We start from the raw sequence: 27,125 nt of genomic DNA, 5'->3' as shown, positions 1-27,125 counted from the left end.
GATGGCGTTGGTTGTTTCGGCGTTGGTTGTTCCGCTGATGGCATTGGTCTTTTCGGTGACGGCGTTGGCCCTCTCTCGGCGTTAGCCGTTTCAGCGGTGACGTTGGCCGTTTCGTTGACGTTGTTGGTTGTCTCGATGGTGGTGTTGGTTGTTCAGGTGACGATGCCAACACCAACGCTCTTGGCAGTGGTGTTGGGTCTCTCGGCGTTGGTTGTTTCGGGGATGGTGTTGCTTCTCTCTTGGTGTTGGTTCTCCTGGTGATGGTGTTGGTTGTTTCCGGGATGGTGTCGATCCTCTTGGTGATGCTGTTGGTTGCTTTGGTATTGGTTGTTTCGGTGATGCTGTTGGTTCTCTTGGTGATGGCGTTGGTTCGCTCTCGGTGTTGGTTCTCCTGGCGTTGACTCTTGGAGACGGTCTTGGCTCTCTTGGTGTCGGTTCTTGGTGATGGTGTTGACTTTTGGCATTGACTCTCCTGGCGTTGGCTCTCTTGGCGATGGTTTTGGCTCTCTTGGCGATGGTTTTGGTTCTCTTGGTGACGCTGTTGTCCCCTTGGTGACATTGTTGGTCCCCTTGGTGACATTCTCGGTTCTCTGGGTGACATTCTCGGTTCTCTGGGTGACGCTGTCGTTCCGTTGGTGACATTTTCCGTTCTCTCGGTGACGCCGTTGTCGCCTCAGCGGCACTCTCGGTTCTCCTGGTGACATCGCGGTCACACCCTTCTCCCTCTCCCAGCCGTGGGCGGGGCTGGTTGGGGGCAGGTTTGGGGTCGGGGTGGGCTCAGGGTGGGGTTGTGGTTGTGGTCGGGGGGGCTGGAGCCGGGTTTGGGGTCACTGGGTGTGGTTGGAGCCATCCTTGGCGGCTTTGGGGCCGTGTTTGGGGTGTTTGGGGCTGTGTTTGGGGTGTTTGGGGTGTTTGGGGTGTTTGGGGCTGTGTTTGGGGTGTCTGGGCCCATTTTTGGGGTCAGGGGGTGTTTGGGGCCGTGTTTGGGGTGTCTGGACCCATGTTTGGGGTGTCTGGACCCATTTTTGGGGTGTCTGGGCCCATGTTTGGGGTGTTTGGGGTGTCTGGGCCCATGTTTGGGGTGTCTGGACCCGTGTTTGGGGTGTCTGGACCCATGTTTGGGGTGTTTGGGGTGTCTGGGCCCATGTTTGGGGTGTCTGTGGCTGTATTTGGGGTCACTGAGGGCGTTTGGGGTGTCTGGGCCCATGTTTGGGGTGTCTGGGCCCATGTTTGGGGTGTCTGGGCCCATGTTTGGGGTGTCTGGGCCCATGTTTGGGGTGTCTGGACCCGTGTTTGGGGTGTCTGGGCCCATGTTTGGGGTGTCTGGGCCCATGTTTGGGGTGTCTGGACCCGTGTTTGGGGTGTCTGGACCCATGTTTGGGGTGTCTGGGCCCATGTTTGGGGTGTCTGGGCCCATGTTTGGGGTGTCTGGGCCCATGTTTGGGGTGTCTGGGCCCATGTTTGGGGTGTCTGGGCCCATGTTTGGGGTGTCTGGACCCGTGTTTGGGGTGTCTGGGCCCATGTTTGGGGTGTCTGGGCCCATGTTTGGGGTGTCTGGGCCCATGTTTGGGGTGTTTGGGGCCGTGTTTGGGGTGTCTGGACCCGTGTTTGGGGTGTCTGGGCCCATGTTTGGGGTGTTTGGGGTGTCTGGGCCCATGTTTGGGGTGTTTGGGGCCGTGTTTGGGGTGTTTGGGGTGTTTGGGGCTGTGTTTGGGGTGTCTGGACCCATGTTTGGGGTGTCTGGACCCATGTTTGGGGTGTTTGGGGTGTCTGGGCCCATGTTTGGGGTGTTTGGGGCCGTGTTTGGGGTCTTTGGGGCCGTGTTTGGGGTGTCTGGGCCCATGTTTGGGGTGTTTGGGGTCGTGTTTGGGGTGTCTGGGCCCATGTTTGGGGTGTCTGTGGCTGTATTTGGGGTCACTGAGGGCGTTTGGGGTGTTTGGGGCTGTGTTTGGGGTGTTTGGGGCCGTGTTTGGGGTGTCTGGACCCGTGTTTGGGGTGTCTGGGCCCATGTTTGGGGTGTCTGTGGCTGTATTTGGGGTCACTGAGGGCGTTTGGGGTCTTTGGGGCCGTGTTTGGGGTGTCTGGGCCCATGTTTGGGGTCTTTGGGGCCGTGTTTGGGGTGTTTTGGATGTTTGGAGCCCTGTTTGGGGTCTGCTTGCTCCGACCCTGGAGGATGAACTTTGTCCTGGATTGTGGGGTGAGCCGAGAGCTCCAGGTGTCCCCAAAGCCCAGATCGCATCGGGAAACATCCCGGTGAGCTTTGGGGTCGGTTTGGGGTCAGTTTGGGGTCTGTTTGGGGTCTGTTTGGGGTCTGTTTGGGGTCAGTTTGGGGTCTGTTTGGGGTCTGTTTGGGGTCTGTTTGGGGTCTGTTTGGGGTCTGTTTGGGGTCTGTTTGGGGTCAGTTTGGGGTCGGTTTGGGGTCTGTTTGGGGTCTGTTTGGGGTCTGTTTGGGGTCTGTTTGGGGTCTGTTTGGGGTCGGTTTGGGGTCGGTTTGGGGTCAGTTTGGGGTCTGTTTGGGGTCTGTTTGGGGTCAGTTTGGGGTCAGTTTGGGGTCTGTTTGGGGTCAGTTTGGGGTCTCTTTGGGGTCGGTTTGGGGTCGGTTTGGGGTCTGTTTGGGGTCTGTTTGGGGTCTGTTTGGGGTCGGTTTGGGGTCGGTTTGGGGTCGGTTTGGGGTCTGTTTGGGGTCGGTTTGGGGTTTGTTTGGGGTCGGTTTGGGGTTTGTTTGGGGTCAGTTTGGGGTCGGTTTGGGGTCAGTTTGGGGTCTGTTTGGGGTCAGTTTGGGGTCTGTTTGGGGTCTGTTTGGGGTCGGTTTGGGGTCAGTTTGGGGTCGGTTTGGGGTCTGTTTGGGGTCTGTTTGGGGTCAGTTTGGGGTCTGTTTGGGGTCTGTTTGGGGTCGGTTTGGGGTCAGTTTGGGGTCGGTTTGGGGTCTGTTTGGGGTCTGTTTGGGGTCAGTTTGGGGTCTGTTTGGGGTCTGTTTGGGGTCAGTTTGGGGTCAGTTTGGGGTCAGTTTTGGGGTCAGTTTGGGGTCAGTTTGGGGTCTGTTTGGGGTCGGTTTGGGGTCAGTTTGGGGTCAGTTTGGGGTCTGGGGTCTGTTTGGGGTCAGTTTTGGGGTCTGTTTGGGGTCTGTTTGGGGTCAGTTTGGGGTCGGTTTGGGGTCTGTTTGGGGTCTGTTTGGGGTCTGTTTGGGGTCTGTTTGGGGTCTGTTTGGGGTCGGTTTGGGGTCGGTTTGGGGTCAGTTTGGGGTCAGTTTGGGGTCAGTTTGGGGTCGGTTTGGGGTCTGTTTGGGGTCTGTTTGGGGTCGGTTTGGGGTCAGTTTGGGGTCAGTTTGGGGTCGGTTTGGGGTCTGTTTGGGGTCTGTTTGGGGTCGGTTTGGGGTCAGTTTGGGGTCTGGGGTCTGTTTGGGTCGGTTTGGGGTCGGTTTGGGGTCAGTTTGGGGTCTGTTTGGGGTCTGTTTGGGGTCAGTTTGGGGTCTGTTTGGGGTCGGTTTGGGGTCTGTTTGGGGTCGGTTTGGGGTCAGTTTGGGGTCAGTTTGGGGTCTGTTTGGGGTCTGTTTGGGGTCAGTTTGGGGTCGGTTTGGGGTCTGTTTGGGGTCGGTTTGGGGTCAGTTTGGGGTCGGTTTGGGGTCTGTTTGGGGTCGGTTTGGGGTCGGTTTGGGGTTTGTTTGGGGTCGGTTTGGGGTTTGTTTGGGGTCCATGAGGTCCGGATCCAATTTTGGGGATTTTTTTATCCCAACAGTTTGGGATTTCTTTACCCCAAATCCCATCCGCCACCGTGCCCGTCCTGCCCGGGTTATAAATACCGCCCCCAAATCCCAAAATCCCCAATCCCAAATCCCAAACCTGGAATCTGGAATGTGGGAACGGGGCCGTGCGTTATCAATAACCGCGGGGATTTGGGATTGCCCAGAGTGGGGCAGGGACGGCAAAGGCGCCCCCGGGAATCCCAGCGGGGCCGGGCCGCGTCACTCCGGGGATTTGGGGTCTACAATTCTGGGGCTTGGGTCAAAAAGCCCCGGTTTTGTGCCAGAAATTCGAGTTTTGGGTCAAAAATCCCCGGTTTTGGGCTATAAATTTGAGGTTTGGGTCAAAAATCCCCGTTTTTGCGCCGTAAATTCGGGTTGTGGGTCAAAAATCCCCGGTTTTGCGCCGGAAATTCGAGTTTTGGGTCAAAAATCCCCATTTTTGGGCTATAAATTTGAGTTTTGGGTTAAAAATCCCCGTTTTTGCACCGGAAATTCGAGTTTTGGGTCAAAAATCCCTGTTTTTGCCCCGTAAATTCGGGTTTTGGGCCCCTGAGTTTGTGGGTTTTGAGCTGTAAAATTCAAGTTTTGAGGCTGTAAAATTCTGGGGTTTGAGCGGTAAAATTGCAGTTTTTGGGGGCTATGAAATTGTGGGTTTAGGGGCTGTAAAATCCCAGTTTTGGGGCTGTAAAATCCCAGATTTTGGGCTGTAAAATCCCAGTTTTGGGGCTGTAAAATCCCAGATTTTGGGCTGTAAAATCCCAGATTTTGGGCTGTAAAATCCCAGTTTTGGGGCTGTAAAATCCCAGATTTTGGGCTGTAAAATCCCAGATTTTGGGCTGTAAAATCCCAGATTTTGGGCTGTAAAATCCCAGATTTTGGTTGCTGTGGGGGCACAATATTCCATTTCTTGTGGTGGCTTTTCCCTGCCTCCCCATCCTTTCCCAGATCCCGAAAAAATCGCAACAGATGTTGTTCTTCCCCGGGAATTTCGGGATAAAATTTTTCTTTGGGGGCCTGGGGGTGGCCGTTATTTCCTGCTTGGAAAAAAATGACGTTTGGGGGGGAAAAAAACCCCCGGGGAATTTTCCGTGGATTAACAGCAAAATCAGGAATAAAGAAAATTCCTTGGCCGCTGGCTTCTGTCCTAAAAAGGGAGGAGGATGAACCCCAAGGATTTCCCCCAATTCCCCCAAATTTCACCCCAAAACGGACCCGGCGCTGCGGATTTCCCTAAATCCTGGGGGGAGGGAGAAAATCGTTCCAAATTCCCAAAAAACGACCCCAGAAAAGGGAAAGTCAGGGCAAGGCTCCCCCCGGGAATTCCGGAGCTGCCGGGAGGATTGATGGAAAAGGGAATTCCGGGAGTTGTTCCTGGAAAACCACGTGGATCAAAGGCAGGGCGGGGCCAGGAAGGGAAAAGCGCTTATCCCGGAGGGAAAATCCTCCGCCCTCGGGCTCTTCGCCCAATTTTAGGGGATTTCGGGCTCTTCGCCCAATTTTAGGGGATTTTTGGGCTCTTTTCCCATTTTTAGGGGATTTTTGGGCTCTTTTCCCACTTGGGTCCCTTTAAATGGGATTTTTGGGCACTTTTCCCACTTTTTTAGGGGATTTTTGGGCTCTTTTCCCAATTTTTTAGGGGACTTCGGGCTCTTTTCCCTCTTGGGTCCCTTTTAAATGAGATTTTTCGGCTCCTTTCTAAATTTTTTTAGTGGATTTTTGGGCTCTTTTCCCACTTATGTCCCTTTAAATGGGATTTTTGGGCTCTTTCCCCACATTTTTAGGGAATTTTTTGGCTCATTTTCTATTTGTGTCCCTTTTTCAGGAGATTTTTGGGCACTTTTCCCACTTGGGTCCCTTTAAAAGGGATTTTTGGGCTCTTTCCCCACTTTTTTTTGGGAATTTTTGGGCTCTTTCCCCACTTTTGTCCTTTTCCGAGGAGATTTTCAGCCCCTTTCCCACCGTTCCCGCAGCGGCTCTGGGGCTCGGGAAGCTGCAGCGACTCCGACCTCTCATTATTTTGGGGACAGAAACATCATTTTTGGCCCTTTTCCTGGAAGTTTTCCGGGAGCTTTTCCAGCTTTTCCCTCTCCCCGGGAGCCGCAGGTGCCAAACCGCGGCCGGATTTTATTTTAGTTTGGTTTTTTTTTTTTCCCTTTGGGGTTTTTTTTTTTTTTGGAGCTTTCCAGGGATTTTTGACGTTCGTTTTTTTTCCTCCCTCCCCATTCCTGGGATTTCCCTGGAATTTTTGGGCTCCCCCATCCCCCTCCTTCTCCCTCCTCCCCCACCCAAAACTTCTCCAAACTTTGGGGTTTTTTTGTTGTTGTTTTATTTTTTTTCCCCCAGAATTTTCCTGGAATCCGGAGCGGGGCATTGGGACGTTTTCCTGGAGCGATTCCACCCCCGTGGAATCCTTCCCAGATCCCAGAGATCTCCCTCTGCCCTCCGTGTTCATCCCGGAGCAGGGACCTCCAAACCCCTTTGGCGACATCCCAAAAATCCCTGGGGACGTTTTCCACATCCCAAAAATCCCTGGGAAGGTTTTCCACATCCCAAAACCCCCCGGGGACATTTTCCAGCTCCCAAAAATCCCTGGGAAGGTTTTCCACATCCCAAAAATCCCTGGGAGCATTTTCCGCCTCCCAAAAAAATCTGTGGGAACATTTTCCAGCTCCCTCGGGACGTTTCTCCCGGATCAGGGATCTCCAAACCCCTTTGGCGACATCCCAAAAACCCCCCGGGGACGTTTTCCACATCCCAAAACCCCCGGGGACGTTTTCCAGCTCCCGCGGTCGCTGCGAGGGCGCGGCTGCTCCTCCTGGAGCCGGCCCCAGCCCGGGGCCTCATTTTTCTTGGAAAAGCGGCGCAGCAGCTGCTCCGGGGAGAGAGGAGCCGGGAGAAGCTCGGGAGGGACGAGTGGATCCGAGTTTCGGGGCCGTTTCTTGAGGGGAATCCGGGAAATCCTGGGAGGGCCGGGTGATCCCGTGGATCCCCGCCCCGGGCTGGGTTCGGCCCCTCGGGGGTTTTTGCAGCCCCCGGTGAGCGGAGGGATGAGGAATCTGCTCCCGTTTTCCATGGATTTCCTCCGGAGTCGGAGCTGGGGAGGCTCCGCCGGCTTTGGCGGGCACCGATCGTCCAGGGCTCGTTGGGGATCGATTCTGTGACGTCATCGGATCCCCCGTGGATCTGCTCCAGTGGGGATGTTCCAGGTTTATTTGGGATCGATTCTGTGACGTCATCGGATCCCCCTGGATCTGCTCCAATGGGAACGTTCCAGGACTCGTTTGGGATCGATTCTGTGACATCATCGGATCCCCCGTGGATCTGCGCCAATGGGGACGTTCCAGGTTTATTTGGGATTGATTCTGTGACATCATCGGATCCCCCATGGATCTGCTCCAATGGGGACATCCTGGGTTGATTCGGGATCGGTTCTGTGACGTCACCGGCTCTCCCATGGATCTGCTCCAATGGGAACGTTCCGGGTTGATTCGGGATCGGTTCTGTGACGTCACCGGCTCTCCCATGGATCTGCTCCCGCTGGGACATCCCAGGTTCATTTGGGATCAGTTCTGTGACATCATCGGATCCCCCATGGATCTGCTCCAACGGGGACATCCCGGGTTGATTTGGGATCAGTTCTGTGACGTCACCGGCTCTCCCATGGATCTGCTCCAATGGGGACATCCCGGGTTGATTTGGGATCAGTTCTGTGACGTCACCGGATCCCCCATGGATCTGCTCCCGCGGGGACATCCCAGGGCAATCCCACGGCCCCGGCTCCATCCCGGCTTTCGGTGGGAATTTCTTTCGGGTGGACGGCGGAAGGAGGGAGTTCCATTTGCCCGTTTTGGGGTTTTTTTTTTGGGGGGGTGGAATTTCCGTGGTTTTCTCCTTCGGTCGCGCTCGTTCCCCGGCGCTGTCGGCGTTACCGGCCCCGGGCACCTTTGGTCGGACCCGCCCTGGGTGGTCGCCGGAGCCGGAGGAGCCAAATTTGGGGCCTTTGGGTGGATTTGGGGCCGGGCTGGGATGTGGGGAGTGGAATTCCCCCTTCCCCGTGTTTCCAGAGGGATTTTGGGCCGGAAACTCCCAATTTTGGGGCGTCTCGTGCTCCTGGGTGAGCAGGCGAGGGTTGGGCTTGATCTTGGAGGTCTCTCCCGCCCGAGACCTTCCCGTGATTCTTCTTTTCCAACCTGAATTGTTCCGTGGCTGAGAGTTTCCATCGTGGAATTCCTCCTGGCGCTGGCAACGCCCCCAAGGCCGCGGCGTCCACGGCTGGAAGCCCTGGGGTGGGGTTGGGTTGAGTTAATTTGGTTGGGTTGGGTTTGGTTGAGTTGAGTTGGGATGAGTTTGGGTTTGGTTGAGTTGGGTTTCGTTTGGTTGGGTTGAGTCGGGTTGAGTTGAGTTGGGTTGGGTTTGGTTGGGTCGAGTTGGGTTTAATTTGGTTTGGTTGAATTGACTTTGGCTGAGTTTGGTTGAGTTGGGTTTGGTTGAGTTGGATTTGGTTGAGTTGGGTTGAGTTGGGTTTGGTTGAGTTGGATTTGGTTTGGTTGAGTTGGGTTTGGTTGAGTTGGGTCGAGTTGGATTTGGTTTGGTTGAGTTGAGTTGGGTTGAGTTGGATTTGGTTGAGTTGGGTTTTCTTGAGTTGGGTTGGGTTGAATTTGAGCCCCACCCACCGGTGACCGCTCCCGGATCCGGGATAACGGCGTCACAGACCGGGGATTTTGGGAATGTGGAGCCGGGATTTCGGGGTCACAGAGCCGGGACTTGGGGTCGGAGCTCTGGGAATTTTGGGAACGCTCCCGGAGCTCTGGTTTTCCCTGGAGCATCCTGACCCCGGGGTTGTTTTCCAGATGAGCCCGACCCCGACCTGTCCGGAGCCGTCCCGGCCGCGGCACAGCGCACACAGCTCGGGTGAGTCCCCGGGGCACGGCCGGGAGCCCCGGAGCCATCCCAGTGCCCCCGGAGCCATCCCAGTGCCCCCGGAGCTATCCCAGTGCCCCCAGATCCATCCCAGTGTCCCCGGAGCCATCCCAGTGCCCCCGGAGCCATCCCAGTGCCCCCGGAGCCATCCCAGTGCCCCCGGAGCCATCCCAGTGCCCCTGGCCCCATCCCAGTTCCCTTTTGATCCATCCCAGTTCCCTTTGGATCCATCCCAGTTCCCTTCGGACCCATCCCAGTGCCCCTGGATCCATCCCAGTTCCCTTTGGATCCATCCCAGTTCCCTTCGGACCCATCCCAGTGCCCCTGGAGCCATCCCAGTTCCCTTTGGATCCATCCCAGTGCCCCTGGATCCATCCCAGTTCCCTTTGGATCCATCCCAGTTCCCCCGGGCCCATCCCAGTTCCCTTTGGATCCATCCCAGTGCCCCTGGATCCATCCCAGTTCCCTTCGGATCCATCCCAGTTCCCTTCGGACCCATCCCAGTTCCCCCGGGCCCATCCCGGTTGCCTTTTCCCAAATTCCCGTTTCCGGCGCCCAAATCCCCCTTCCCGCCCGGGCGGCGTGCGAAGCGCCCGGAACTCCCGCCGGCTCGTTCGGGGCGCTGCCCGCTCCTTGCTCCTTTCCCGAATTCCCGTTCCTCACCGCGCGTTTCCCTTCCAGCCCCGGGGACGGCGAGGACGGGGCGGCGCCGCCGGCCTTCCCGCGCGCGCTCCTCCGGCCGGACGCTCCCGCCGCGGCCGCGTGCTGGGACTCGGCGGCCGCTCCGGCACTGCAGGAAAGCACTTTAGAGACGCTGCCGCGCCCCGGCGACTCCCGGGAGCGCTCCCCCTTCTCCCCGGAGCCCCGGCTGATCCGCCTGCGCCCCGAGGCCCCCGACGGCGCCGGGCGCTCCCCCGAGGCCGCCGCGGAGCGGCAGCATCCCCGCAAGGAACCAAAGCGGCCGGAGGGGCCCGGCACGCCGGACAAACGCCGCCGCGGCCCGCAGAGGCTGGAGTGGATCTCCGGAGCCCCCGGCAGCCCCGGCCCGGCCTTCCAGGACCTCGGCCCGGCCTTCCAGGACCTGCCCCAAGCGCCAGATGTAGCAGCCGGCTCGGGTCAAACCAAAGGGCCGGAGAGCTGCCGGCGGAACGTTCCGGAGCCGCGCCCGCGCTGGGCGCCGCCCGCGCTGGACGTGCCGGCCAAGCAGTCGTGGACGGTCAACGCCGAGGACTCGGTGGAGCGGCTGCTGCCCTGCGGCTCCTACGTCTGCGGCGTGCTGCTGGACGAGCCCAAACACCAGCCCCAGCAGGAGGAGCAGGAGGAGGAGGAGGAGGAGGAGGAGGAGGAGGAGGAGGAGGACAACCCCAGCGTGTTCACCTGCATCGAGTGCAGCATCTACTTCCGCCGCAAGGAGCACCTGCTGGAGCACATGCTGCAGCACAACCGCGGCGCCGAGCGCGGCGCCGACGCCCCGGCCGGCCGGCGCCGCTTCCGCTGCGGCGAGTGCGGCTGGGCCCTGGGCGACGCGGCCTCGCTGGAGCGGCACCGCCGCCTGCACCGCGAGTCCCGCCAGAGGATCCTGCAGGAGATCCAGAAGCTGGACGAGTTCGCCGACGAGGGCCGCGAGGCGCGCCTGCAGTGCCCCAAGTGCGTCTTCGGCACCAACTCCTCCAAGACCTTCGTGCAGCACGCCAAGATGCACGTCAAGGAGAGGAAGGAGGGCGCCGCCAGGGGCTCCTCCGGCCTCTTCGGGGACGCCGGCGCCGCCGCGGCGGCGCAGGGCGCCTACAAAGCCTTCCCCGGCGAGGAGCTGCCGGCGGCCGGCAAAGCGCCGAGCTCCTGCGCCCTGTGCGGCTTCCCGGCGCCCAGCGAGCACGTCCTCAAGGAGCACCTGAGATACGCCCACTCCCACTTCTCCTGGCAGCCCGAGGTTTTCCAGGAGGATCCCAACCAGCCCGGCACCAGCCGCGACTCCTACAGCCCCGCCGAGATTTTCGCTAAAACCGAGCGGATTTTCCCGGCCCCGCCCCGGGAAAGCTCCTCCCACCTGGAGCCGGCCACGCCCGCCTTCACCTTATCTCAGCCCAGGTGCGACAAGAGCGGCCAGGGGGCCGCCAGGAGGGAGCCGCGAGGCTTCCGGCACGCCAGGAAAGCGCCGACGCGCCAGAGCCCGACCTTCTCCGGCTTCTCCTCGTCCCTGCTGAGGAAGAGAGCGGCCAGCGCCCTGCAAGGGGACAGGGACGCCGAGGAGCCGCCCCGGCGGTGGCCTGAGGGCGACGACGACGACGACGACGACGACGACGTGGAGCTGGGTGACACCACCACCACCAGCACCACCAGCAGCACCATCAGCGTCCCTCGAGCCGCGCTGGAGCTCAAGAGAACCTTCGGGCCCACGCTGAGGGCCACGGACCCGGCGGTGGCCTCGGAGGAGCAGCGGCGCCAGCTGAGGACCACGGTGCCCCTGGTGCTGCTGCGGGACGTTTCCCCGCGCGCCAAGAGGCCCAAAACCCTCAAGAAGAAGAAGAAACCCCAACAACAACCACAACCGCAACAACCGCAGCAGCAGCAGCTCCTCGCCGCGGGCGATTTCCTGCTGGAGGAACCTCTCCCGTTGGACGTGCTGCTGCTGGAGGCTCCCCTGGAGACCACCCCGCTGGAGCTGGAGGAGCTGCTGGGCTCCGAGGAGGCCACGCTGCTGAAGAACGAGGAGCGGAGGTGTCCCTACTGCCCCGACCGCTTCCACAACGGCATCGGCCTGGCCAACCACGTGCGCGGCCACCTGAACCGCGTCGGCGTCAGCTACAACGTGCGCCACTTCATCTCCGCCGAGGAGGTCAAGGCCATCGAGCAGAGGTTCTCCTTCCAGAAGAAGAAGAAAAAAGGTGGTTTGTATCGAAGGCCTGGGCTCTGGGGGTTGGTTCTTTGGGGGCGGAGGGGACGGCGGCGGAATCCCTGGATTTCGGGGGCTGGGGGGAGGGGGTTGTGCCAAATTTCTGCTTGTTTGGACCAAATTCCTGCTCCTCGGTACCAAATTCCTGATTTTTGTACCAAATTCCTGCTCCTCGGTACCAAATTCCTGATTTTTGTACCAAATTCCTGCTCCTCGGTACCAAATTACTGATTTTTGTACCAAATTCCTGCTCCTCGGTACCAAATTCCTGATTTTTGTACCAAATTCCTGCTCCTCGGTACCAAATTCCTGACGTTTTGGGGGTTTGTACCAAATTCCTGCTTTTTGGTACCTAATTCCTGATTATTTGTAGCAAATTCCTGATTTTTTTAACCGAATTCCTGATTTTTTGTACCAAATTCCTCCTCCTTGGTACCAAATTCCTGATTTTTTTGTACCAAATTCCTGCTTTTTGGGGGTTTGTACAGAATTCCTGCTTTTTTGGTATCAAATTTCTGCTCCTTGGTACCAAATTCCTGATTTTTAGGAGCTTGTGCCGAATTCCTGCTTTTAGGGACCAAAAAGGTTTTTGGGATCCTGGTGGAGCTTTTTGGGATCCTGGTGGAGTTTTTTTGGGGTTTTTCGGGATCCTGGTGGAGTTTTTTTGGGGTTTTTTAGGATCCCGGTGGAGTTTTTCGGGATGCCGGTGGAATGTTTTTGGGTGTTTCGGGATCCCGGTGGAGTTTTTTTGGGGTTTTTTAGGATCCTGGTGGATTTTTTCGGGATCCCGGTGGAGCGTTTTTGGGATTTTCGGCATCCCGGTGGAGTTTTTCGGGATCCCGGTGGAGTGTTTTTGGGATTTTCGGGATCCCGGTGGAATGTTTTTGGGTGTTTTGGGATGCCGGTGGAGTGTTTTTGGGATTTTCGGGATCCCGGTGGAGTGTTTTTGGGTGTTTCGGGATCCCGGTGGAGCGTTTTTGGGTGTTTCGGGATGCCGGCGGCCCTGGCCCCAGCGCTGACCCCTCCCCCTGCCTTCCAGTGGCCAACTTCGACCCGGGCACCTTCAGCCTGATGCGCTGCGAGTTCTGCGGGGCGGGCTTCGACACCCGGGCGGGGCTCTCGAGCCACGCCCGCGCCCACCTGCGCGACTTCGGCATCACCAACTGGGAGCTCACCGTGTCCCCCATCAACATCCTGAAGGAGCTGCTGGCCACGGCCCCGGGGCACCCCGCGCTGCTCCGGGCGCTGCTGCCGCCGCCGCCGGGACACCGGGACCCGCACCGCGACCTGGGCACGGGCCTGGGGGCGCACCTGGGGTCGCACCTGGGGTCACACCTGGGGTCACACCTGGGGTCACACCTGGGGACGCACCTGGGGTCAGCCTTCCCCCAGGGCTGGGCTGGGGACGAGCTGCTGCAGCCCCACAGGGACGGTGAGTGAGCCCCCCGAAAAATCGGGGATTTGGGGATTTGGGAATGGAGGGGTGGGGGAGGGATTCTGGGGGATTTGGGGAGATTTTTTGGGGGATTTTTGGATAAATTTGGGATTGGGGAGGTGAAGGAGGAGCCCCCCCTGGATCCGGGGTTCGGGATTTTTGGGGAGTTCGGTTTATTTTTGGATCATTTTGGGATTTGGGGGCTGAAGGAGGCGCCCCCCTGGATCCGGGGGTTGGGATTCCGGGGGATTTGCTGTTGACAACCCGGGATGTTTTCATTCCAAATCCACAAAATCCCGGACGTTTGAAACCCCCCCCCCCCAAATCCACAAAATCCAGGGTATTTCCAATCCCCGCACCCAAATTCCCCCTTTTCCCAAAAACACTCTCCCAAATCCCCCTTTCCCCCCCCCAAATTCGTCTTTTTCCCCCTCAGAATTCCCCAAATTCCCTGAAATCCCCCCAAGTTCCTCAAATCTCCCCTTTTCACCTCCAAATTCCCCCTTTTCTCCCCCAAAATCCCCACGTTTCCCCCCGAATCTCCCCCAAATTCCCAATTTTCCCCGAATCTCCCCCAAATTCCCAATTTTCCCCGAATCTCCCCCAAATTCCCAATTTTCCCCGAATCTCCCCCAAATTCCCCCTTCTGCCATCTCGGCGCTCGGCTGCTCTCCCCTGGCCGGCGGCGCCGCTCTCTCCCCGCCATCCGCTCGCTCGGCGCTCTCCCCGCCGCCCTGGCGGCCGGCCCGCGTGCGCCGTGCCCAAGATGGCGGCCTCCACCTCGGCCTCGGCCGCCGCCTCCCCGCCGCCCAAAGTCACCAAAGCGGCGGCGGCTCCGCGGCCCCGCGACCGCGACCGCGGCGGGGACGGCGACCCCGAGCCCCCGGCCGCGCCCGAGCCGGGTGAGCGCCTCTTCCCGCCCATTTTCCTTCCCGCCGCGCCCCGGGCCCACCCGCGCCGCCCCCCCCCTTCCCCTCACCCGGTATCGCCCCCTCCCCCCCCCCGCCCCTCCCGGTGTCCCCTCCCGGTTCCCGCCGCACCGGGGCCGCTCCGGGCCGGCCCGCGGCCGCCGGGGGACGGCCCCGCGGGGATCAGCCGGGCCGCGGCGGCAGCGGGGCCGCCGCCCTCCTTTGTCCCGGCCCCGCTTTGTCCCCGCCGGGACCCCCGGGATGCCCGTGCCGGGACGGCACCGGCGCCGGGCGGGGCTTCCCGGGGCTTCCCGGGGCTTCCCGGGGCTTCCCGGGGGGTTCCCGGGGGCTCCGGGCCGGGGGGGCGCGGCTCCTGCAGCCCGGCTCGGCCCGGCCCGGCCCGGCTCGGTTCTGCCGGGGCTGCCAGCCCGCGGTGTCCCCGGCCCGGTGTCCCCGGGCCGGTCCCCTCCTCTCGGTCCCCTGGGAGACTCCGGGATGGCCCCGGCTCGTCCCTGTCACTTGTGCTGTCACCTCCCGGCGTCCCGTCCCCGCAGGGAAGTGTCAGCGGCCCTGCGCCCCGGCTGCTGCCAGCGCCCTGTGGCCCCGCTGTCACCTGTCGCTGTCCCCTCCCCCTTAGGGACCTGTCCTGCCTCGGGGAGATGTCACCTCCCGCTGTCCCCTCCCCGCAGGGAGCTGCCACCGGCCCCGTGCCCCGAGGGGAGATGCCGCCACGGCTGTCCCCTCGCTGATGTCACCTCCCGCTGTCCCTCCCCGCAGGGAGCTGCCACCGGCCCCGTGCCCCGAGGGGAGATGCCGCCACGGCTGTCCCCTCGCTGATGTCACCTCCCGCTGTCCCCTCCCCTCCGGGACCTGTCACTCCGCCTGTGCCCTCCCTGCTGGCAGATGCCACCTCTGTGTGTCCCCTCCCCCGGGGACCGGGCACCTCTCCCTGTGCCTGGCCCCAAATCCCCCCTGGATCCCCCCTGGATCGTCCCAAATCCCACCTGGGTCACCCCAAATCCCACCTGGGTCACCCCAAATCCCACCTGGGTCACCCCAATTTCTCCTGGATCCCCCAAATCCCCCCTGGATCCCCCCTGGATCATCCCAAATCCCCCCTGGATCCCCCCTGGATCATCCCAAATCCCCCAAATCCCACCTGGGCCACCCCAAATCCCACCTGGGTCACCCCAATTTCTCCTGGATCCCCCAAATCCCACCTGGATCCCCCCTGAATCATCCCAAATCCCCCCTGGATCCCCCCGAATCCCCCCAAATTCCTCCTGGATCCCCCCAAATCCCCCCTGAATTCCCCCAAATCCCTCCTGGATCACCCCAAATTCCCCCAATCCCCTTTGGATCTTCCCGAATCCCCCCCTGGATCCCCCCAAATCCCCCCGAATCCCCCCGAATCCCCCCCCAAATCCCCCCCGAATCCCCCTAAATCCCCCCTGGATCATCCCAAATCCCCTTTGTATCCCCCCAAATTCCCCCAGTCTCTCCTGGATTCCCCCAAATCCCCCCCGGATCCTCCCGAATCCCCCCGAATCCCCCCCGGATCCCCCCGAATCCCCCCGGATCATCTCAAATCCCCCCGGATCCCCCCAAATCCCCCCCGGATCCCCCCGAATCCCCCCCGGATCATCTCAAATCCCCCTGGATCCCCCCGAATCCCCCCCTGGATCCCCCCGGATCCCCCCAAATCCCCCCCGGATCCCCCCGGATCCCCCCGAATGCCCCCCGGATCCCCCCAGATCCCCCCGGCTCCCCCGGCTCCCCCGAATCCCCCCGAATCCCCCCAAATCCCCCCCGAATCCCCCCGGATCATCCCAAATCCCCCCGGCTCCCCCCGGCTCCCCCGGCTCCCGCCGGGGCGCCCGCCCGCGGTCCTGAGTGCCCGCTGTCCCGGCAGTGCTGGCCCCCGAGGAGGACGATCTGGTGGCCGTGGAGGTGACGTCCGCCCCCGCCATGGCCAAGAAAGCGGCGCTGGAGCCGCCCCCCGCCGCGCCTGGGCCCCAAGGTGTCCCCGGAGCCCCCCGGCGGCCGGCCCGAGCCCCCGGACTCCAAAGGTGAGCCGGCCCCCGGCGCTTAATTAACGGGCCGCTAATGAGGGGGGGCGGTTCCTGCTCGGGGCGGGCAGGGGTCAGAGCTCCTGGAATTCCCCTTCTGTCCGTCCTCCTTCCTCTCGCCCTGGGACTCGGTTTGTCCTGGGATTTTTGCCCCACTTTTCCCTCTTTTATCCCCACTTTCCCTGTTTTCATCCCCATTTTCCCTGTTTTATCCCCACTTTTCCCTCTTTTATCCCCACTTTCCCTGTTTTCATCCCCATTTTCCCTGTTTTATCCCCACTTTTCCCTCTTTTATCCCCACTTTTCCCTCTTTTATCCCCACTTTTCCCTGTTTTATCCCCACTTTCCCCGTTTTAGCTCCACTTTCCCCTGTTTTCATCCCCATTTTCCCTGTTTTATCCCCATTTTCCCCTGTTTTATCCCCACTTTCCCGTTTTATCCCCACTTTTCCCTCTTTTATCCCCACTTTTCCCTCTTTTATCCCCATTTTCCCTGTTTTATCCCCACTTTTCCCTCTTTTATCCCCATTTTCCCTGTTTTATCCCCACTTTTCCCTCTTTTATCCCCACTTTCCCCTGTTTTATCCCCACTTTTCCCTGTTTTATCTCCATTTTCCCCGGTTTTCCCCCATTTTTTCCCTGTTTTTCCCCCATTTTTCCTGTTTTTCCCCCATTTCCCCCCATTTTTCCCTGTTTTCCCCCCATTTTTCCATGATTTCCCCATTTTCCCTGTTTTATCCCCATTTTCCCCAGTTTTCCCCCATTTTTTCCCTGTTTTTTCCCCATTTTCCCTGTTTTATCCCCATTTTTCGCTGTTTTGTCCCCATTTTCCCTGTTTTTTCCGCCCTTTTCCCTGTTTCCCCCCCATTTTTCCCTGATTTCCCCCATTTTTCCCTGTTTTCTCCCATTTGGGTGGGAATCCAGGAACGTCTCCCAAGGAATTTTCAATCCCTGTAGTTTCTCTGTGTTCTGCCATTGGATTCATCCCATTTTTTCCCATTTTTCCTTGTTTTCCCCCATTTGCATGGTAATCCAGGAACGTCTCCCGAGGAACTTTCAATCCCTGTAGTTTCTCTGTGTTCTGCCATTGGATTCATCCCATTTTTTCCCGTTTTTCCCTGTTTTCCTCCATTTGCATGGCAATCCAGGAACTGATCCCAAGGGATTTTTGACTCCCTTTCTTCTCTGTGTTGTAAAACTGAACGTTGTCTGAATTTTTTTCCCGTTTTTCCCCGTTCTCTCCCCGTTTTCCCAGCCCCCAGCCTGACCACGTGCGAGGTGTGCGGCGCCTGCTTCGAGACGCGCAAGGGGCTCTCGAGCCACGCCCGCTCCCACCTGCGCCAGCTGGGCGTGGCCGAGTCGGAGAGCTCGGGCGCTCCCATCGACCTCCTGTACGAGCTGGTGCGGCACAAACCCAAGGGCGACGGCTCGGGGCCCTCGCCGCTGGCCAAGAAACCTCCCGCCAAAGAGCCGCCGGCGCCGCGGCCGCTGCTGCCGCCGCACAAGCCCGAGGGCTCCCTCAACAAAGCCATCAAATCCCCGCCCGGCTTCTCCAAAGCCCTTCCTCCTCCTCCTCCTCCTCCTCCTCCTCCTCCTCCCGCCGCCGCCGCCGCCCCGCCGGGCTCTCCCGGCGTCAAGAAGGCGCCGCCGCCGGCTCTGCCGGCCTCGCCGGGCGCCAAAGGCGCCGAGGAGAAGGGAGCCAAGCTGGCGCTGAGCCCGCTGCCCGCCGAGCACCAGTGGGGGCCCGACGACGACGCGCCGCTCAACCTCAGTGAGTGCTGCGGCCCTCCTTGGCTTGGGGGGTTTGTTGGGTTTCTTGTTGGGTTTTTGGGGTTTTTTGGGGGTTTTCTGGGTTTTTTGTTGGGTTTTTGGGGTTTTTTGGGGTTTTTTGGGGGTTTTTTTGGCATTGTTTTGGGGTTTTCTCGCTGAGCCCGCTGCCCGCCGAGCACCAGTGGGGGCCCGACAACGACGCGCCGCTCAGCCTCAGTGAGTGCCGCGGCCCTCCTTGGCTTGGGGGGTTTGTTGGGTTTCTTGTTGGGTTTTTGGGGTTTTTTGGGGGTTTTCTGGGTTTTTTGTTGGGTTTTTGGGGTTTTTTGGGGTTTTTTGGGGGTTTTTTTGGCATTGTTTTGGGGTTTTCTCGCTGAGCCCGCTGCCCGCCGAGCACCAGTGGGGGCCCGACAACGACGCGCCGCTCAGCCTCAGTGAGTGCCGCGGCCCTCCTTGGCTTGGGGGGTTTGTTGGGTTTCTTGTTGGGTTTTTGGGGTTTTTTGGGGGTTTTCTGGGTTTCTTGTTGGGTTTTTGGGGTTTTTTGGGGTTTTGGGGGGTTTTTTTGGCATTGTTTTGGGGTTTTCTCGCTGAGCCCGCTGCCCGCCGAGCACCAGTGGGGGCCCGACGACGACGCGCCGCTCAACCTCAGCGAGTTTCTGAGTGGTTTTCTGTGTTTTTGGGGGTTTTTCTTGATGTTTTTTGGGGTTTTTCTTGACGTTTTTTGGGGTTTTCTGGGTTTTTTGGGGGTTTTCATGACTTTTTTGGGTTTTCTGGGGTTTTTTGGGGTTTTTGTTGATATTTTTTGGGTTTTTTGGGGGTTTTCTGGGGTTTTTTGGGGTTTTTGTTGAGGTTTTTTGGGGTTTTTTTTGGGGGGGGGTTTTGTTGAGGTTTTTTGGGGTTTTCTGGTTTTTTGGGGGGGTTTTCTTGACTTTTTTGAGTTTTCTGGGGATTTTTGAGTTTTCTGGGGTTTTTGGGGGTTTTTGTTGAGGTTTTTGGGGGTTTTCTGGGGTTTTTTGGGGTTTTTGTTGAGGTTTTTTGGGGTTTTTTTGGGGGGGGGTTTGTTGAGGTTTTTGGGGGTTTTCTGGGGTTTTTTGGGGTTTTTGTTGAGGTTTTTTGGGGTTTTTTTTTGGGGGGGGTTTTTGTTGAGGTTTTTTGGGGTTTTCTGGTTTTTTTGGGGGGTTTTTGTTGAGGTTTTTTGGGGTTTTCTGGTTTTTTTGGGGGCTTTGTTGAGGTTTTTTGGGGTTTTCTGGGGTTTTTTGGGGGTTTTGTTGGGGTTTGTTGGGGTTTTTTGTTGTTTTCTGGGGTTTTTTGGCGTTTTTTGGCGGTTTTGGAGTTTTTCCCGCCGAGCCCGCGTGGGCGCCTCCTGCCTCCTCCTCCTCCTCCTGGCGGACGCACAGCCTGGAGATGAACCGGAGCGTTCCCTTATCCCGTTCCCTGAAACCCCCCCGACCTCTGGCACCCTTTAACCCTTCCTGTGCCGAGTTCCGCTTTCGGCCCCGTTTAACCCCTTCTCTGCCCGTCCCCAGCCTCGGGCTCGGAGCCGTGCCGCGACATCCGCTGCGAGTTCTGCGGGGAGTTCTTCGAGAACCGCAAGGGGCTGTCGAGCCACGCCCGCTCCCACCTGCGCCAGATGGGCGTCACCGAGTGGTACGTCAACGGCTCCCCCATCGACACGCTGCGCGAGATCCTGACGCGGCGCCGCTCCGGGCCTCACCCCAAAGCCCTGGCCAAGAGCCTGCTGGCCGGCCTGGCGCCCCTGGAGCCGCGCGCCGCCGCGGAGCTGCACGTGGCCGGCCTCGGCAAGAAGGCGCCGCTCAGCCCGCCCGGCTCGGCCGCCTCGCCGCCCCCTCCCACGGCCAGGAAGGTGTTCCCGGGGCTCTCCGCTCCCTCCCTGCACAGGAAACTCAAGCAGGATCAGCTCAGGGTGGAGATCAAGCGGGAGCTGATGGCTGCTGGAGGAGGAGGAGGAGGAGGAGGAGGAGCTGGGATCCATCCCGGAGAGGCGGCGGCGCCGCCGGACCCGGCCTGGGCCGCGCACGAGGAGATGGCGCCGCTCAACCTCTGTGAGTCTGGAAATTGGGGGGATTTAGGGTTTATCCCGAGGATTTCGGGGATTTTGGGGTTTATCCCGAGGATTTCAGGGATTTTGGGGTTTATCCCGAGGATTTCAGGGATTTAGGGTTTATCCCGAGGATTTCAGGGATTTTGGGGTTTAGCCCGAGGCTTTCAGGGATTTTGGGGTTTATCCCGAGGATTTCAGGGATTTTGGGCTTTATCCCGAGGATTTCAGGGATTTTGGGGTTTATCCTGAGGATTTCAGGGATTTTGGGGTTTATCCCGAGGCTTTCAGGGATTTTGGGGTTTAGCCCGAGGATTTCGGGGATTTTGGGGTTTATCCCGAGGCTTTCAGGGATTTTGGGGTTTATCCCGAGGCTTTCAGGGATTTTGGGGTTTAGCCCGAGGATTTCGGGGATTTTGGGGTTTATCCCAAGGCTTTCAGGGATTTTGGGGTTTATCCCGAGGATTTCAGGGATTTTGGGGTTTATCCCGAGGATTTCGGGGATTTTGGGGTTTATCCCGAGGATTTCGGGGATTTTGGGGTTTATCCCGAGGATTTCAGGGATTTTGAGGTTTATCCCGAGGATTTTGGGGATTTTGGGGTTTATCCCGAGGATTTGGGTGCTCGGGGGTCCATCCCCGGCATTTTGGGACCCAAAGTCTCATCCCAGAGGTTCCCATCCCTCCCTAACCCCAGAATTTCCCTCTCCGTCCTCCCGGGCCGACCCGGCGCGTTACATCCTCCGCCTCGGGGCTCGTCCCGGGGATTTCAGCGACGCTCCGAGCTCCTCCCGCGGCTTTTGGAGACCCAAAAATCTCATCCCGGGGCCGTTCGCTGAGATCCCCAACGCCCGGATTTCCTCCCTCCTCAGCCTCGCGGGCCGACCCCGTGCGCGACATCCGCTGCGAGTTCTGCGGGGAGTTCTTCGAGAACCGCAAGGGGCTGTCGAGCCACGCCCGCTCCCACCTGCGCCAGATGGGCGTCACCGAGTGGTCGGTGAACGGCTCGCCCATCGACACGCTGCGCGAGATCCTCAGGAAGAAATCCAAGCCCTGCCTCATCAAGAAGGAGCCCGCCGCTCCCCCGGGCGCCGAGCCGGCCCCGAAGCTTTTGGGGGACGAGGGGCCCGAGGCCAAATCCCCCGGCAAAGGGCTGCCCCCCGCCCTGGCCCTGGCCCCGCTGGGCGGGCGCCCGGGGAAGCCGGGCCCGGCGCTGGCCCTGGCGCCGCTGGGAGCCAAGAACGCGCCCGGGCCCTTCCTGGCCGCCAAGAGGCCGCTGGGCGACGACAGGCTGGGGGGACACGGCGAGGCCAAGCACAAAGCCTTCGAGCTGGGCTTCAAGGCCAAGGCGCTGCACGACAAGGCCTGTGAGTGCCGGGGGGAAATTCCTGGGAATTCCTGGGAATTCTGGGGTTTTGGGATGGGTTGGGATGGGTTTGGGGGGTTTTGGGATGGTTTGGGATGGGTTTGAGGGGTTTTGGGATGGTTTGGGATGGGTTTGGGGGTTTTTGGGATGGGTTGGGGTCCCATGGCGAGGCCAAGCACAAAGCCTTCGAGCTGGGCTTCAAGGCCAAGGCGCTGCACGACAAGGCCTGTGAGTGCCGGGGGGAAATTCCTGGGAATTCTGGGGTTTTGGGATGGTTTGGGATGGGTTTGGGGATTTTTGGGATGGGTTGGGGTCCCACGGCGAGGCCAAGCACAAAGCCTTCGAGCTGGGCTTCGACACTTCCAGAACATCCCACCCCGCCCAGCCACGCCCGCGCTCACCTGCGGCGCTTTGGGCACTGTCCACACCCCGTTTTCCCGCTGTTAATTCCCGTTTTCCCCCGTTTTTCCCCGTTTTTCCCCGTTTTCGGACGGGGCCAGCAGCAGAGGCGTGCTGCGAGCTGTGCGGGCTGTACTTTGAGAACAGGAAGGCTCTGGCCAGCCACGCCCGCGCCCACCTGCGGCAGTTCGGCGTCACCGAGTGGTGCGTGAACGGTTCCCCCATCGAGACCCTGCGCGAGTGGATCCGGCACCGGCCCCACAAAGCCGGCGCCTACCGCAGCTACATCCAGGGGGGCCGGCCCTTCTCCAAGAAATTCCGGAACTCGGGAATGCCGCAGCAGCACCGGGAGCCGCGCCGGGAGCCGCCGGGGCCCTTCCCCGGTGCCGGGAACGGCCTCGGCGACGGCAAAGGGCTGGACGGCGCCGAGCGGGCGCTGGGGACGGCGCTGAGCGGCGTGGTCAAGGTGGAGGAGCAGAGGGGGAACTTCAGCAGTGAGTGGTGGGGGAATCCGGGGGGATCGGGGTGAGAAACGGGGATTTGGGGGAAAATGGGGTGGGGAGTGTGGGGAAATGGGGATTGGGGTGGGAAATGTGGGGATTGGGGTGGGGAATGTGGGGAAAAATGGGGATTGGGGTGGGGAAAACGGGGATTGGGGTGGGGAAAATGGGGATTGGGGTGGGGACTGGGGGGGAAATGGGGATTGGGGTGGGGACTGGGGGGGAAATGGGGATTGGGGTGGGGACTGGGGGGGAAATGGGGATTGGGGTGGGGAAAATGGGGATTTGGGGTGGGGAATGTGGGGAAATGTGGGGAAAAATGGGGATTGGGGTGGGGAAAATGGGGAAATCTGGGGAAAAAATGGGGTTTGGGAATGGGAAGTGTGGGGAAATGGGGTTTGGGGACGGCGCTGCCCGGGGTGGTCAAGGTGGAGGAGCAGAGGGGAAAGTTCAGCAGTGAGTGTGGGTTTGGGGGGAAAACATGGGATTGGGATTGGGAGTGGGGCTGGGAATTAGGAATGGGGATTGGGAATTGGGAATTGGGAAATGGGAATTGGGAATGGGGAATGGGGAATGGGGAATGGGGAATTGGGAATGGGGAATGGGGAATGGGGAATTGGGAATGGGGAATGGGAATGGGATTGGGAGTGGGGCTGGGAATTAGGAATGGGGATTGGGAATTGGGAATTGGGAAATGGGAATTGGGAATGGGGAATGGGAATGGGGATTGGGAATGGGGAATGGGAATGGAAATGGGAATGGGGAATGGGGAACGGGAATGGGGAATGGGAATGGGGAATGGGAATGGGATTGGGGATGGGGAACGAGAATGGGATTTGGGAATTGGGAATGGGAATGAGCCATCCGTTCCTGTGTCCGCAGAGTTCGAGCGGCGGCAGGCGCGGCCGCTGGAGCCGGGCCCGGGCGGCGCCGAGTTCCCGCGGGCGCTGCCGGAGCCGCGGCCGCCGCCGCCCCGGGTGCGGCCGGTGCCCGCGCTGGTGCCGCGCCCGCCGCAGACCTCGCTCGTCAAGTTCGTGGGCAACATCTACACGCTCAAGTGCAGGTGGGGAAAGGCTCTGGGCGCTCTCCCGGCCTTGGGGGCGCTTGGCCCGGATTCCCCGCTCTCCCATCCCCGGTTCCGGCTCTTTTCCCTCCTTTTCCCGCTCTCCCATCCCCGGTTCCGGCTCTTTTCCCTCCTTTTCCCGCTCTCCCATCCCCGGTTCCGGCTCTTTTCCCTCCTTTTCCCGCTCTCCCATCCCCGGTTCCGGCTCTTTTCCCTCCTTTTCCCGCTCTCCCATCCCCGGTTCCGGCTCTTTTCCCTCCTTTTCCCGCTCTCCCATCCCTCGTTCCGGCTCTTTTCCCTCCTTTTCCCGCTCTCCCATCCCCGGTTCCGGCTCTTTTCCCTCCTTTTCCCGCTCTCCCATCCCCGGTTCCGGCTCTTTTCCCTCCTTTTCCCGCTCTCCCATCCCCGGTTCCGGCTCTTTTCCCTCCTTTTCCCGCTCTCCCATCCCCGGTTCCGGCTCTTTTCCCTCCTTTTCCCGCTCTCCCATCCCTCGTTCCGGCTCTTTTCCCTCCTTTTCCCGCTCTCCCATCCCTGGTTCCGGCTCTTTTCCCTCCTTTTCCCGCTCTCCCATCCCCGGTTCCGGCTCTTTTCCCTCCTTTTCCCGCTCTCCCATCCCCGGTTCCGGCTCTTTTCCCTCCTTTTCCCGCTCTCCCATCCCGGGGCTTTGCTCTTTTCCCTCCTTTTCCTGCTCTTCTGTCCCGGTTCTTGCCTCTGTTCCTGCCTCAAATCCCTTTAAATCCCCCCCAAAAATCCCTTAAAAATCCCAAAAAAAATCTCCAAAAAATCCCTTAAAATCATCCAAAAAATCCTTTAAAATCTCTAAAAAAATCCCTTAAAAATCTCTAAAAAATCCCTTAAAATCCCCAAAAAAATCCCTTAGAAATCTCTAAAAAATCCCTTAAAATCGTCAAAAAATCCCTTAAAAATCCCTTAAAATCCCCCAAAAAATCCCTTAAAAATCTCAAAAAAATTGCTTAAAATCATCAAAAAATCCCTAAAAAAATCCCTTAAAAATCTCTAAAAAATCCCCAAAAAATCCCTCAAAATCATCCCAAAAAAACCCTTAAAAATCTCCCAAAAATCCCTTGAAAATCTCTAAAAAATCCCTTAAAAATCCCCAAAAAATCCCCAAAAAATCCCCCAAAACCCCCCAACCCCCCCAGCCCCCAGCAGCGCCCGCGAGGTGCCTGAGGCCCCGGCCGGGTTTTTGTTCTGCAGGTTCTGCGAGGTGCAGTTCCAGGGCCCCCTGTCCATCCAGGAGGAGTGGGTGCGGCACCTGCAGCGTCACATCCTGGACATGAATTTCTCCAAGGCCGATCCGTGCCGGAGCGAGGCGCCCCCGGAGCCGCCGGCCCTGGCTGAGGCTCCCTGAATCCCTTTTTGTATTTTCATTTTTTCCCAAAAAAAAAAAAAAAATTCCCCAAAAAAAAAGGGGGGAAAAAAAACCCCCCAAATCCCAAAAAAAGGGGGGAAAAAAAAACCCCAAAAATTCCCGCCGGATTCTCCTCGGGGGGGTTTAATTTTGGGGTTTGGGGGTTTTTTTTCCCCCCTGAGAACTGTTTTTTCCTGGGAGAGCGAGGAGCGGCCCCGGGCACTCACCGCAAGCACTACACGGAGCTGGATCCTCCCCATTCCCACCGGGAATTCCCCCCCAAAACAAAACAAAAAAAAAAGGGGCTGGAAAATCCCAAAATTCCACCTTTGTTTTTTGGGGTTTTTTTTTTTTTGGAGGGGGGAGGGGGAAAAATAATAAATAATAAAAAAAAAATTCCCTTTTTTTTATCCCAAAGAACCGTCGGCGCCGCCCGTTCCCGGCGGCGATTCATTCGGGGAGGGAATTCCCGGAATTCCCGGGCAAAACTTTGTGGATTTTGTACATTTTGAACCCTCGGGAAGTTGTAAATTCCTCATTTTTCTTCTCCCTTTTCTTTTATTTTGGTTTTTTGGTTGGTTTTTTTTTTAGTGGCCCCGTAGATGTCGGAATTCCCTCACTTCCGGGGTTGCATGTTCCCAAAATTCCCGTTTTTTCCTCCCTCCCGCTGCTGATTCCCAAAATTCCTGCGGGAATCCCCAAAATCCCGGGAGGATTCGGCTCCGTTCTTACCCCAAATTCCCTTTTTTTAAAAAAAATTCGTTTTGGTTTTTTTTTTTTTGGTCGTTCTTGGTTTTATTCCCGGTTTTTTTTTCCCTCCCCCCACCTTCATCCCGACTTTTTTAAACTCTAGATTTGTGTAGAAAACTAAAGGAGAAAAAACCAAATAAAGAAAAGATCCGTTTTTATTTGGGAATCCCGAAACTTCCGGATTTTCGGAAGGAATTTTAATGAATTAAATATTTGGTTTTTCCTGTTGTTTTTTTTTTTTTTTTCCCCCTGATTTTTTAATTTCATTTTATTTTATTTTATTTTATTTTAATTTTATTTCCACGTTTTTCGGGACGATTCCTGTACCCGGGACTGGGGGACGATGGATTAAATTCTTCTGGAAATGAATTCCCGGGAAAAAAACGGAGTCTCTGCCTGCCTGGAATGGTGGGACTGGGGGCAAATCCAGAGAAATTGGGGAAATCCAGGGAAATCTGGGGGAGATCCAGGGGAATCTGGGGGAGATCCAGGGAAATCTGGGGGAGATCCAGGGAAATCTGGGGGAGATCCAGGGGAATTTGGGGAAATCCGGAGGGATTTGGGGGGAATTTGGAGGAACTGGGGGAAATTCAAGGAAATTTGGGAAAAATCAAGGGAAATCTGGGGGGGATTTGGGATTTTGGGGATTTGGGATTTTGGGGATTTGGGATTTGGGGATTTGGGGATTTTGGGGATTTGAGGATTTTGGGAATTTGGGGATTTTGGGGATATGGGAATTTGGGGATTTGGGATTTGGGGATTTGGGGATTTTGGGGATTTGAGGATTTTGGGAATTTGGGGATTTGGGGGATTTGGGAATTTGGGGATTCGGGATCCCGAGGATGTGGGGGCTGGGGGAGGGGCCCTGGGGTGACCCCGGCCGTGTCCTCAAGTTCCCCACGTGACAAGCACGTGACACGCGCGGCACGTGACAAACACGTGACCCTAAGGGGGTGTGGCCGCAGCGCACACAGCCAATAGCAGCCGGCGCTGCTGCAGGAGGCGTGGCCAAGACCGCGCCCGTCACCCGATAGGTCCCCGTCAGGCTCAGCTGACCAATGGCGGAGCAGACCGGCGAAGGCCACGCCTCCTCATGCAGCAGACATCCCCCTCAACCAATCGCAGCGCAAGGAACGCGATGACCGACAGCTCCCGGCGGCCAATGGGAGGGGCGAACCGCGCGGCTCAATCAGCGCGGGGGAGGCGGATCGGCGCGGCCAATCAGCGCGGGCGGGGCGGGGCCCCGCGCGGCGCCGTTACCGCCCGGGAAAGGGGAGGGAGGAGGCGCCGCCATCATGAGCTACGGTGAGGGGAGGGGGGCGGCACCGGCGCCGGGGGAACCGCGGGGGAAGCGGCGGCGCCGGGACGGGCCGGGGGGCGGCCGGGAACCGCCGATCCACCCGCGCCAGGAGCGGAGACTGCGGGCGGGGCGCGAGGGGGAACGGGAGGGGCGGGAACGGCGGGGAGCGCGCAGGGAGCGCGGGGACACCGGGACACGGAGACCATGGCCCTGAGGGAACGGCGGCGACAGCGGCAGGGAGGGAGGGAGGGAGGGAGGGAGCGCGGGGACAGCGGGAGTGGGGAGGACGCGGAGATGTCCGTGAGGGGAGCGGGGGGGACACCGGCACCGGGCGTGTCCGTGAAGGATCAGAATGGTCCGTGAGGGACCGAGGGGACACCGGGACTGAGAGTGTCCGTGAGGGAGCGGGGGGACACCGGCACCGGGCGTTTCCATGAAGGATCAGAATGGTCCGTGAGGGACCGGGAGGACACCGGGACCGGGGGGATGAGGAACCGGGGGTGTCCGTGAGGGACCGAGGGGGACACCGGGACTGAGAGTGTCCGTGAGGGAGCGGCGGGGACACCGGGAGGCAGCGGGGATGT

At 59.1% G+C, this 27,125-nt stretch overlaps 1 protein-coding gene across 1 annotated transcript in view; it reads left to right on the top strand.

Annotated features, from left to right (window-relative positions):
* The window catches only part of LOC136305916 (protein Wiz-like), a 34,713-nt gene extending 9,306 nt beyond the window's left edge, over positions 1-25,407 (top strand). Inside the window, 11 exon segments of the mRNA XM_066209240.1 lie at positions 8,593-8,653; positions 9,344-11,550; positions 12,595-12,987; positions 15,811-15,850; positions 15,852-15,967; positions 17,222-17,737; positions 19,260-19,796; positions 20,664-21,158; positions 21,658-22,050; positions 22,939-23,119; positions 24,338-25,407. Of these exon segments, the coding sequence (XP_066065337.1) occupies positions 8,593-8,653; positions 9,344-11,550; positions 12,595-12,987; positions 15,811-15,850; positions 15,852-15,967; positions 17,222-17,737; positions 19,260-19,796; positions 20,664-21,158; positions 21,658-22,050; positions 22,939-23,119; positions 24,338-24,491 (5,093 nt within the window). The 3' untranslated portion in view covers positions 24,492-25,407.
* Positions 25,408-27,125: the final 1,718 nt, after the last annotated feature.

This window comes from Chamaea fasciata, unplaced genomic scaffold (assembly GCF_029207755.1).
Source record: "Chamaea fasciata isolate MVZ Bird 193981 ecotype frontalis unplaced genomic scaffold, bChaFas1.0.hap1 SCAF_785, whole genome shotgun sequence".
NCBI lineage: Eukaryota > Metazoa > Chordata > Aves > Passeriformes > Sylviidae > Chamaea > Chamaea fasciata.
Note: the sequence above shows the minus strand (reverse complement) of the source record. Positions and strands in the feature narration are given on the sequence as shown.